This window comes from Tympanuchus pallidicinctus, unplaced genomic scaffold (genome assembly GCF_026119805.1).
Source record: "Tympanuchus pallidicinctus isolate F22 unplaced genomic scaffold, pur_lepc_1.0 scaffold3, whole genome shotgun sequence".
Lineage (NCBI taxonomy): Eukaryota > Metazoa > Chordata > Aves > Galliformes > Phasianidae > Tympanuchus > Tympanuchus pallidicinctus.
In genome coordinates this window covers 59,848,050-59,860,297 of record NW_026294747.1, presented here as the reverse complement: position 1 = coordinate 59,860,297, position 12,248 = coordinate 59,848,050, and the positions used below count along the sequence as shown (strand labels likewise).

Sequence of the window (12,248 nt, the reverse complement as noted above, 5' to 3'; positions counted from 1 at the left end):
TCTATGAATACAATTCATCCAATATCTCTTTCCAAAGATGCTGACAAAGTCAATGCAGATGGGTAACTTTGATGCCATTTGGCTTTGTCCATGCACACGCGGCTGTGGGACTGACGTGAGTCCCCAGAGATCATCTGTGTCACCTTCATTGGCACAGGGAGGGAAGCAGGGCAGCTTTGTGCCCCTCTCACTCAAAATCTCTCTCCTTCCAGGCTTCCTCTGTGTGAGTGTGAGCGCTCTCCCGATGGCAGGACGTCACAGCACAGGTAAGCTGCTCCCCCCCTGCGCGCTGTTGCATCTCCTGAGGCTGCCTCCCATCTCCCCGCTCTGAGAGCCGCACAGAGCACGGCTGAGGGCGGGCGGCACAGCGGTGTGCGGTGGGTACAGCCTGAGACACAGCGCAGGGGGAAAGCCATACGGCAAGCCTTGCTGTCTCTGCGGCTGTTGCACGGAAGCCGTGCGTCACTGAAGCCGCGCAGGGCAGGGAGGGGCGGAAAAAACAACCCTGCACAAACGCTGCTGCATTTTCTGCTGAGCGCCTGAATTCTCGGAAGTGGAGCAGTTCAGCCTGGGCTTTTGCTTACTCCACCCAGTGCTGGGACTCAGGTTGCTGTCAGATCGCCTTCACTTTCTGTTCCTGCTTTTGGAGGAGCACTGGGTGCAGCCCTCTGAGCAATGCTAGAGACGGACATTCCTGGGCAGCCTCAGGGCCACGCGTTCCTCCCGATGGAGCCTGAGGCCACTGCAGGGGGGGAGCTGGGCTGCCCACAGCGTGTTGTTGGCGCTGGGGTGAAGCTGGAGCCGATCTTGTGGCAGTGAGGAGACGCTGTGGGCTGTGTGGCACCAAAGCCAGAGGAGCTGCTGCACTGGCCGCAGTCCCCAGCTGCTTCTCCACGGACTGGGGAAGGTGGCGGTGGGAGCCGTGCTGTGAGCATTTCAGTGCAGCCGTGGGGCTTTGTGTCCTTTTTGCAGAGGATCCTTTGTTCAGAACCTTCAGTTTGGGCTTGGCTTCCTGCTGGGCACGATCAGTTTCCTGTGGGAGAGCTGAGAGAGGGGACAGGGCCAGGAAGAGCTGAGCGAGCGCTGCGTGCCTGCTGGCAGCCGGCTCCAGCCCGTGCCCCGTCCCGTCCCCGCAGGGCACAGCGGTGGCTCGGGGACACCTTTCCTCGTGGCGCCGGCACTCCGTGGCCAGCAGGGGGTGTCCCGGCACCGCGGGGCTCACACTCGTCTCTGCTTGGTCCACAGAGTCCGAGCTGAGGATCCTGCTGGTGGGCAGGACGGGGAGTGGCAAGAGTGCGACAGGGAACACCATCCTTGGGAAGGAGGAACTTGAATCTTATCTGTCACCAGAGTCAGTAACCCAAGAGTGCAAGGAAGTCAAAGGCTGCTCTGCTGGACGGTCACTGGTTGTTGTTGACACTCCTGGCTTTCATGTCACTATGGAAGACAACCTGAAAACAGCTGAGAAGAAAGCCTTTCAGTTCCTGTCCGGAGGGGTCCATGCCATCGTCCTGGTGATGCAGCTGGGCCCAATCACACTGGAAGAGGCTGAGTGGCTGTCCAAGATGTCCCATACTGAAGCACACAAGTACACAATCCTGTTATTCACCCGAGCAGAGGAGCTGCAGCATCCCGAAGATCTGAAGAGCTTCATAGAAAGGAGCGGATGCCTCAAGGAGCTGGCAGCCAAGTGTGGAAATCGGTACCTCGGTTTCAGCAACAGAGCCACTGGGGAGGCGAGGGATCGGCAGGTTGCAGAGCTCATCGCCATGATTGACGCCATGGTAGAGCAGAATGGTGACGCTCCGTGTTACACGCGAGAAATGCTGGAGAAGGTCGGTACCATCGTGTGGGAAGCAAGGGCTCAGTCAGAGAGGAAACAGCCTCCTCAGCCGTGCCGTTCCCCGCCTTCGCGGTACATGTGGGGCACGGAGTGTGGTGCCCGAAGGAGCTCTCAACAAGTGCTTGAGCCCCGCTGTCTGGTTGAGCACCTGCGCATGCCCTGGGTTCTGCTGTGCTGGGCAGGGCTGGGAGGGGGTGGTTACGCATTTGATGTGGTCAGGACCAGGCCCAGTGCTGACAGCCTCATGCTGGGGCACACGGATGCAGTGCTGAGCAGCGCGTGGATGCGAGGCTTCGCGCCTCCCTTGTTGAGAGCAGCCAGCAGAAGAGCTGTGTGGGCAGCCCAATGAGCAGCCCTGTCCCTGTGGGGCCATCAGCCCTGGTCCTGAGTGCAAGAATGAGGCAAGCCCTTGGTGGGGAGGGGGAGCGGCCCATGATGCAAGTGCTGAGGTGCTCTCTCCCTCCTTTAGCTTGTATTTCTGTTCCATACCATTTCCTTCCATACCATTGCTCACAGAACATTGCAGACAAAGCACCCAGCACACAGACAGGCACAGACCCAGTGAGATTGGTGAAAGCTGTGCTGATGCCTCAGGCCCATGCGTTGGGACACGGGTGGCACGCACTGGTGGCAGTCCCTGGGGGTTCCAAAGGGCTCCATTTCAGGGCTGGTTCTGTTCAGTGTTCCCTTCAGTGGCTGGACATGGCTTCTCAGTACGGACTGGGGGAGCAGAGGGTGGCTGACAGCTGCACAGAAGGGCTCTGGGGGCTGTGGGACGGCCAGGTGGACATGAGCCTGCAGTGTCCTGCAGCCAAAAGGGCCCCTTCCCCTTCTGGGGGAGCAGAAGGCCCAGCAGTGCTGGCGAGGACAGGGACCGTCCTGTCTGCTCTGTGCTGCGGTCTGACCTCGAGCACAGGGTGCAGGTTGGGTGCTGCTGTGTGAGAAGGACACGGAGCTGTGAGAGAGCATCCAAAGGATGGCTGCGGAGATGGGGAAGGGTCTGCAGGGCAAGGGGTGTGAGGAGAGCTGAGGGCCCTGTGTTTATTGGGCCCAAAGCAGAGGAGGCTGAGGGGAGGGCTCACTGCAGCTGCACCTCCTCGTGGCCTTACAGCCCCTAATGGCCCTATGGCTGCTGAGAAGGAGCAGCACTGAGCTCCACTCTGACAGTGACAGCCCCCATCGGAAAGCATGGAGCTGTTAGAGGAGTGTTGTTTGCGGGTGAGGGAAAGGCTGCGCCCGAGGGCAGAGGGCATGGAGCAGCTCCCCTGGGAAGTGGGCACAGGCTGAGCTGCTGGAGCCCTGAAACACCGTTCTCAGGCATAGGGTTTGGGTTTGGAATGTTCAGTGTGGAAGCCAGGAGTGCCTTCCAACTCAGGGCATTCTGTGATCCTGCCGCTCTCAGGGCCCCAAGAGGAGTGCAGTGATGCTCCAGGTTCCCAGCTTTTGCAGGCCATGCCCAGGCAGCAGTGCTGCCACTGTGGTGCCATCCGCGTACAGACTGAGCCATGGGCCAGAAGCCCCACAAAGAGGCATTTCCCATAAATGCTCTCAGCTCCAGGCAGTGCAGTACTGAAAGTGCAGGCTGTGGCTCGGGGTGCTGAGGTTGCACCCACTGCTCACAACTGGGGATGGCAGGAGTGTGATGGGCAGAAGGCCTTTCGTGGCAGTCCATGCTCACACCAGCAGCACTGCCCCCATTCTCAGCCCTGGGCAGGGGTCTGCAGGGCTGCAGTCCTTGTCATGCAGCTGCCCATGTGCTCGTATGTCCTCACAGTGATGTGTCCCAGGGACGGTGCACTGATCATTTGCATCACTTTCATTAGCACAGGGAGGGAAGCACAGGAGGTTTGTGCTATTCTCACTTAAAATCTCTCTCCTTTCAGGCTCCCTCTATGAGCATTGTCCCGATGGCAGGACGTCACAGCAAAGGTGAGCCGCTCAGCTCTGCATGCAGGCAGGCGCAGCCCATCGGGCTCCTGGCTGAGTGCTGGGAAGCACGGGGAGTTCATGTGGGCTTCGTGGGAGGCCGTGGCCTCGGGGGCGTCCTGAGGCTGCCTCCCATCTCTGAGCGCTGAGAGCTCACAGAGCGAGGCTGAGGGCGGACGGGGCCGAGCAAGCGCTGCGTGCCTGCTGGCAGCCGGCTCCAGCCCGTGCCCCGTCCCGTCCCCGCAGGGCACAGCGGTGGCTCGGGGACACCTTTCCTCGTGGCGCCGGCACTCCGTGGCCAGCAGGGGGTGTCCCGGCACCGCGGGGCTCACACTCATCTCTGCTTGGTCCACAGAGTCCGAGCTGAGGATCCTGCTGGTGGGCAAGACAGGGAGTGGCAAGAGTGCGACAGGGAACACCATCCTTGGGAAGGAGGCATTTGAATCTTATCTGTCACCACAGTCAGTAACCCAAGAGTGCAAGGAAGTCAAAGGCTGCTCTGCTGGACGGTCACTGGTTGTTGTTGACACTCCTGGCTTTCATGTCACTATGGAAGACAACCTGAAAACAGCTGAGAAGAAAGCCTTTCAGTTCCTGTCCGGAGGGGTCCATGCCATCGTCCTGGTGATGCAGCTGGGCCCAATCACACTGGAAGAGGCTCAGTGGCTGTCCAAGATGTCCCATACTGAAGCACACAAGTACACAATCCTGTTATTCACCCGAGCAGAGGAGCTGCAGCATCCCGAAGATCTGAAGAGGTTCATAGAAAGGAGCGGATGCCTCAAGGAGCTGGCAGCCAAGTGTGGAAATCGGTACCTCGGTTTCAGCAACAGAGCCACTGGGGAGGCGAGGGATCGGCAGGTTGCAGAGCTCATCGCCATGATTGACGCCATGGTAGAGCAGAATGGTGACGCTCCGTGTTACACGCGAGAAATGCTGGAGAAGGTCGGTACCATCGTGTGGGAAGCAAGGGCTCAGTCAGAGAGGAAACAGCCTCCTCAGCCGTGCCGTTCCCCGCCTTCGCGGTACATGTGGGGCACGGAGTGTGGTGCCCGAAGGAGCTCTCAACAAGTGCTTGAGCCCCGCTGTCTGGTTGAGCACCTGCGCATGCCCTGGGTTCTGCTGTGCTGGGCAGGGCTGGGAGGGGGTGGTTACGCATTTGATGTGGTCAGGACCAGGCCCAGTGCTGACAGCCTCATGCTGGGGCACACGGATGCAGTGCTGAGCAGCGCGTGGATGCGAGGCTTCGCGCCTCCCTTGTTGAGAGCAGCCAGCAGAAGAGCTGTGTGGGCAGCCCAATGAGCAGCCCTGTCCCTGTGGGGCCATCAGCCCTGGTCCTGAGTGCAAGAATGAGGCAAGCCCTTGGTGGGGAGGGGGAGCGGCCCATGATGCAAGTGCTGAGGTGCTCTCTCCCTCCCTTTGCTCGTATTTCTGTTATCAGCCCTGGGCATATCTATGGCAACAGCGTGTTTGTGAGACATTGTGCACCGGTCTGGAAGCCCTAGGTGTCTGTAGGCAGCAATGGGAGCTCCACAGCTCCCTGGCACACTGTGCTGGTTGCTGCCGCAGCTCTTGGGATGCCAAGCCCCGTGCCTGGTGCTGGGCTGGAGCTTGCTGCTCGGAGATCCTCGTGCCTACCTTCTGGCTGGTGGGATTGTTCTGCCTGCTCACCCCTCCGCCAGCTTCATCTCCTTTGGGACATCTCTCCCACTCAGTAGACCAAGGGGAGCTGAGTGAAGTAGTTCTCTTGGAGTCCAGCAGTGCCTTCCATACCATTGCTCACAGAACATTGCAGACAAAGCACCCAGCACACAGACAGGCACAGACCCAGTGAGATTGGTGAAAGCTGTGCTGATGCCTCAGGCCCATGCGTTGGGACACGGGTGGCACGCACTGGTGGCAGTCCCTGGGGGTTCCAAAGGGCTCCATTTCAGGGCTGGTTCTGTTCAGTGTTCCCTTCAGTGGCTGGACATGGCTTCTCAGTACGGACTGGGGGAGCAGAGGGTGGCTGACAGCTGCACAGAAGGGCTCTGGGGGCTGTGGGACGGCCCAGTGGACATGAGCCTGCAGTGTCCTGCAGCCAAAAGGGCCCCTTCCCCTTTTGGGGAAGCAGAAGGCCCAGCAGTGCTGGCGAGGACAGGGACCGTCCTGTCTGCTCTGTGCTGCGGTCTGACCTCGAGCACAGGGTGCAGGTTGGGTGCTGCTGTGTGAGAAGGACACGGAGCTGTGAGAGAGCATCCAAAGGATGGTTGTGGAGATGGGGAAGGGTCTGCAGGGCAAGGGGTGTGAGGAGAGCTGAGGGCCCTGTGTTTATTGGGCCCAAAGCAGAGGAGGCTGAGGGGAGGGCTCACTGCAGCTGCACCTCCTCGTGGCCTTGCAGCCCCTAATGGCCCTATGGCTGCTGAGAAGGAGCAGCACTGAGCTCCACTCTGACAGTGACAGCCCCCATCGGAAAGCATGGAGCTGTTAGAGGAGTGTTGTTTGCGGGTGAGGGAAAGGCTGCGCCCGAGGGCAGAGGGCATGGAGCAGCTCCCCTGGGAAGTGGGCACAGGCTGAGCTGCTGGAGCCCTGAAACACCGTTCTCAGGCATAGGGTTTGGGTTTGGAATGTTCAGTGTGGAAGCCAGGAGTGCCTTCCAACTCAGGGCATTCTGTGATCCTGCCGCTCTCAGGGCCCCAAGAGGAGTGCAGTGATGCTCCAGGTTCCCAGCTTTTGCAGGCCATGCCCAGGCAGCAGTGCTGCCACTGTGGTGCCATCCGCGTACAGACTGAGCCATGGGCCAGAAGCCCCACAAAGAGGCATTTCCCATAAATGCTCTCAGCTCCAGGCAGTGCAGTACTGAAAGTGCAGGCTGTGGCTCGGGGTGCTGAGGTTGCACCCACTGCTCACAACTGGGGATGGCAGGAGTGTGATGGGCAGAAGGCCTTTCGTGGCAGTCCATGCTCACACCAGCAGCATTGCCCCCATTCTCAGCCCTGGGCAGGGGACTGCAGGGCTGCAGTCCTTGTCATGCAGCTGCCCATGTGCTCGTATGTCCTCACAGTGATGTGTCCCAGGGATGGTGCACTGATCATTTGCATCACTTTCATTAGCACAGGGAGGGAAGCACAGGAGGTTTGTGCTATTCTCACTTAAAATCTCTCTCCTTTCAGGCTCCCTCTATGAGCATTGTCCCGATGGCAGGACGTCACAGCAAAGGTGAGCCGCTCAGCTCCGCATGCAGGCAGCTGCAGCCCAGCCGGGCTCCTGGCTGAGTGCTGGGAAGCACGGGGAGTTCATGTGGGCTTCGTGGGAGGCCGTGGCCTCGGGGGCGTCCTGAGGCTGCCTCCCATCTCTGAGCGCTGAGAGCTCACAGAGCGAGGCTGAGGGCGGACGGGGCCGAGCGAGCGCTGCGTGCCTGCTGGCAGCCGGCTCCAGCCCGTGCCCCGTCCCGTCCCCGCAGGGCACAGCGGTGGCTCGGGGACACCTTTCCTCGTGGCGCCGGCACTCCGTGGTCAGCAGGGGGTGTCCTGGCACCGCGGGGCTCACACTCGTCTCTGCTTGGTCCACAGAGTCCGAGCTGAGGATCCTGCTGGTGGGCAAGACGGGGACCGGCAAGAGTGCGACAGGGAACACCATCCTTGGGAAGGAGGCATTTCGTTCCATGTTGTCAGCACATTTGGTAACCCAAGAGTGCAAGGACGTCAAGGACCATGTTAATGGAAGACCAGTTCTTGTTATCGACACTCCTGGCCTATTTGATACAAGGGAAACCAATGAAAAAACAGCTGAAAAGATTAAGAATGCCTTTCAGAAAACCAGTGAAGGTGTCCATGCCATCATCCTGGTGATGCAGCTGGGACGAATCACAGAGGAAGAGGAGAAAGTGGCTGAGTGGGTGACCAAGATGTTCCACAAGAAAACACGCAAGTACACAATCCTGTTATTCACCCGAGCAGAGGAGCTGAAGCATCCAGAAGACCTCAGTGTTTTCATAGAAGAGAGACCATACCTCAAAGTGATGGCAGACAAGTGTGGAAATCGATGCATTGCTTTCAGCAACAGAGCCAGTGGGGAGGCGAGGGATCGGCAGGTTGCAGATCTCATCAGCATGATTGATGCCATGGTCGAGAAGAATCTCAGAGCTCCGTGTTACACACAGGAAATGCTGGAGGAAGACACACAGACATTGCGTGAAAAGTTTTGTACCTTCCTGTAGGCAGCCAGGGGTCAGTCCCAGAACAGGGACCTCCTCTGCTGTGCCGTTCCTGCTGTCTGTATGGGGTGATGTGAGGCAGGGTGTGTGGTGATGGGCCTGAAGGAGCTGTCAATAAACACTGAGCATTGCTGTGTGGAGGAGCATCCGTCTGTGCCCTGGGTTCTGCTGTGCTGAGCAGTGCTGGCAGGAGGTGGTCGCACACACGGTGCAGTGGGGACGAGGCCCAGTGCCGGCTGTGCCTGCGGGGATGGGATGTGGAGGGCTGGTGCCCGTGGCTGTGGGCATGCAGGCTGCTGTGGAGGATGGCGGGGATGTGGAAGGGGAGCTGCCCTCGGTGCGAGAGCTGAGGTTCTCCAGCAGCCTTTGCTGCGAGATGTGTTGTCTGCACTGCTGGAACGGAGCGCGCTTACGGGAAAGGCGTCTGTGGGCCCTTGGGCCTCAGCTGGCGTGTGCAGGTGATGTGGGCGCTCTGCAGCTCGGAGGCAGCAGCAGGACGGGCAGCACATTGCTGGAGGAATGGTCAGGATGAAGCGTTCAGCACACAGCTACACACGCACACAGTGCTGTGGGGGAAGACCGGGGCTCCGGGATCTGGGACGGGGGGGCACTGTGCTGGTGGCAGCCATGGGGGGTTCCGCTGGGCTCCGTGTCAGGGCTGATTCTCTTCAGTGTTCTCTCCATGGCTGGAAACTGTCACTGAGGTGCAGTGAGGAAGGTTGTGGATGGCACTGCACTGCCATGAATCATAGAATCATAGAATCATAGAATCATAGAATCATAGAATCATAGAATCATAGAATCATAGAATCATAGAATCACCAAGGTTGGAAAAGACCTGAAAGCTCATCCAGTCCAACCGTTCACCTATTCCCAACAGCTCCTACTAAATCATGTCCCTCAACACAACATCCAGCCTTTCCTTGAACACCCCCAGGGTCCGTGACTCCACCACCTCCCTGGGCATCCATTTCAGTGCCTGACCACCCTTTCTGAAAAGTAATACTTCCTCATGTCCAGCCTGAATCTCCCCTGCCGTAGCTTGAAACCATTCCCTCTGGTCCTATCACTGATGACACGAGAGAAGAGGCCGACCCCCAGCTCACTACAGCCTCCCTTCAGGAAGTTATAGAGAGCAATGATCTGCTGACTCTGTCAGGGCTGGAGAGGCCATGGAGCGTTCAGGTTGTTCTGGGGATGGCTGTCATGTGGAAGGGGGGCTGCCCCATGTGCAAGAACTGAGGCTCTCTGCCTTCCTTCACTCTTAGTTTCAGTATCTGCACTTCCCAGAGCTGAGTGCAGTTACAGCATGTGTCTGTTTGTGCACTTTGTGCCTCACACAGTGTGTCTGCAGGTGGGGCCCTGCAGCCAAAAGGGCCCCTTCCCCTTCTGGGGGAGCAGAAGGCCCAGCAGTGCTGGCGAGGACAGGGACCGTCCTGTCTGCTCTGTGCTGCGGTCTGACCTCGAGCACAGGGTGCAGGTTGGGTGCTGCTGTGTGAGAAGGACACGGAGCTGTGAGAGAGCATCCAAAGGATGGTTGTGGAGATGGGGAAGGGTCTGCAGGGCAAGGGGTGTGAGGAGAGCTGAGGGCCCTGTGTTTATTGGGCCCAAAGCAGAGGAGGCTGAGGGGAGGGCTCACTGCAGCTGCACCTCCTCATGGATCTACAGCTCCTCAAAGGCTGCGGATGGGCAGCACTGAGCTCAGCTCTCTGTGGCAGCAGCAGGGCGTGAGGGAACAGCATGGAGCTGTCAGGGGAGGGTTGGATGGAGGAAAGGGTAAGGCTCTGCCCCAGAGGATGGTGAGCAGGGAGCAACTCGCCTCGGCAGTGGGCATGAACTCGAGTGCTGGGACCACACTGCCAGAGTGCTGGGACTCCACTCTCACACAAAGGGTTTTTGTTTGGCTTGTCCAACGTGGAGTCAAGGATCCCTTCCAACTCAGGACGTTCTGTGATCCCACCATCCTCATGCACTCAGGGGGGGAACACAATCACAGAACGTCAGGGATTGGAAGCGACCTCAAGAGATCGTAGAATCATAGAATGGCCTGGGTTGAAAAGGACCACAATAATCATCGACTTTCAACCCTCCTGCTGTGTGCAGGTCACCAACCAGCAGCCCAGGCTGCCCAGAGCCACATCCAGCCTGGCCTTGAATGCCTGCAGGGATGGGGCATCCACAGCCTCCTTGGGCAACCTGTGCCAGTGCCTCACCACCCTCTGGCTCAAAAACTTCCTCCTCATATCCAACCCAAACCTCCCCTGTCTCACTTTAAAACCATTCCCCTTGTCCCATCACCACCCACCCTCACACACAGCCATTCCCCCCCTGTTTATCCGCTCCCTTCAAGCACTGAAGGCCACCATGAGGTCTCCCCCCAGCCTTCTCTTCTCCAAGCTCAAAAAGCCCAGATCCCTCAACCTTTCCTCACAGCAGAGCTGCTCCAGCCCTGTGCTCATCTCAGTGTCCTCCTCTGGACTCGCTCCAAGAGCTCCACGTCCTTCCTGTGCTGGGGGCCTGAAGTCCCTTTTGATTGTCCCAGAACTTGTTTTGCCTACCTTTTCATTTCCAATGTGGAAAACCAGTAGTGAATAATAATCGGAGGGCTTAACGAGGCGAGCGATGTTCCTGGCAACACCTCACCTGGGCACCAGGCAGGCAGCAGAGCTCCCTGTGGGACGGATCCAAGCAGCATATCGGGCCCTCGGTTCGCCTCAGAAGGAAGTCCCTTACGACAACAGCCCTTCTTTTTTTCCTGACTGACGCTGTAGCAGACTGACTAACCTTGGGCAACCTCTCCTGCACGGATGGACTTTCACTGATATGCACATCCCCCCAGTCCCTCCAGCTCCAGAGACTCACACCTGTTACGTAAGGGCACCTGGGAAGGTGAGACAGGCTGAGGGGCAGTCGGCTTACTGCCCCAAACAGGGACTGGTTTCCATCCCTCGCCGTCTTTGAGGTCGCCCCTTTCCACCTGACTGTGAGAAGGCAGACGATCCCCCACTCTTGAGGAGCATCTCCAGCACCCTTCCAGTAGGGATGGCAGAACAACTCCACCAATCGATCCCTTTCCTGCAATCCCAGGCGCTCCTCAGCCTTTCTGCTTCCTCCTTTAGCTTCCCACTATGCTGAGCAGCGAGATATCAACCCTCCTCCCCGTGCAGCTGTGTGAACAGGTTTGCAGTTTCGCTTCATCAGAACAGCCCACGTGGTTCACACACTGGGACTCCTCTCAGTCTCCGAGGCTTTTTCCAGGCTGGGGGCACAGCAATGCCCGCTTCACTTCAGCTGCTCTTGCAACACTGCCCACTTTCTCTGTATCTTCTGTCCCCAGGGCGCCCTCCTCATTCACCACTGAGCCGACTTTGCCTCTAGCTTTGGTTTTATCTGGGTTGTATTTGAAGAAGCCCTTTTCGTTGTTCTTGACCCCTCTTGCGAGGTTTAATTCTAAGCCTTAGCTTTCCTAGTTGCCTGCCTACATCCTCTGACAAGTCTTATAATCCTCCCAGGTGACCAGTCATTCCTTCCATGATCTGTGGACTCTCCTCTTCCACTCGAGCTTGCCCAGCAGTTTCCTGTTGAACCGTGCAGGTCTCCTCGCTCCCTTTCTGAACTTCCTACCTGCTGGGATGTGCTGATCATCAGCTTGGAAGAAATGGTCCTTGATTGCTAACCAACAACCCTGTGCCCCTTTACCTTCAAGTACCCCATCCCATGGCATTTCCCCTAGCAATTGCTTGAGAAGGCCAAAGTTGGCCCTTCTGAAGTCCAGAGCTGTGATTTGGTTCTGCTCCGTATTCCGTTCTTGCCACACGAGATCCTGAATTCCACCACCACATGATCTCTGCAGCCAAGGCTGCCCTCAGCCTTCAGCATTTCAACCTTACCCTCCTTATTAGTGAGAATAAGATCCAGCAGCGCTCCTCTCCTGGTTGGTTCATCCACTGTTTGCATCAGGAAGTTACCATCAATGCTTGGGAGGAACCTCTGGAACTGCAGCTGCTGGGCTGAGGAGGCCTTCCAGCAGATACCAGGGTAGTTAAAATCCCCACGATAACCACATAATGGTGAGGCTGCTAGCAGCTGCTTGCAGAAGGCCTCGTCCGCTTCCTCATCCTGATCTGGTGGCCTGTAATAGACAGCCACAACAGTATCACCCATGCCAGTCTGCCCCTTAATTCTCACCCACAAATTCTCAACCTGCTCCTATCTGCCACTGCACAGTACTCAATACTGTAGTTGCTCTCTCATGTAAAGAGCAACCTTGCCTTGCTGGCCTGA

General features: G+C 58.0%; 1 protein-coding gene across 1 annotated transcript in view; it reads left to right on the top strand.

Moving 5' to 3' along the window:
• LOC128086404 (uncharacterized) overlaps nucleotides 1-12,248 on the top strand; it is a 99,281-nt gene that overhangs the window by 46,299 nt on the left and 40,734 nt on the right. Inside the window, exons 6-8 of the mRNA XM_052695026.1 lie at nucleotides 1,246-1,835; nucleotides 3,727-3,772; nucleotides 7,321-7,766. Coding sequence (XP_052550986.1) covers nucleotides 1,246-1,835; nucleotides 3,727-3,772; nucleotides 7,321-7,766 — 1,082 coding nt within the window. The remainder of the gene's footprint in view (nucleotides 1-1,245; nucleotides 1,836-3,726; nucleotides 3,773-7,320; nucleotides 7,767-12,248) is intronic.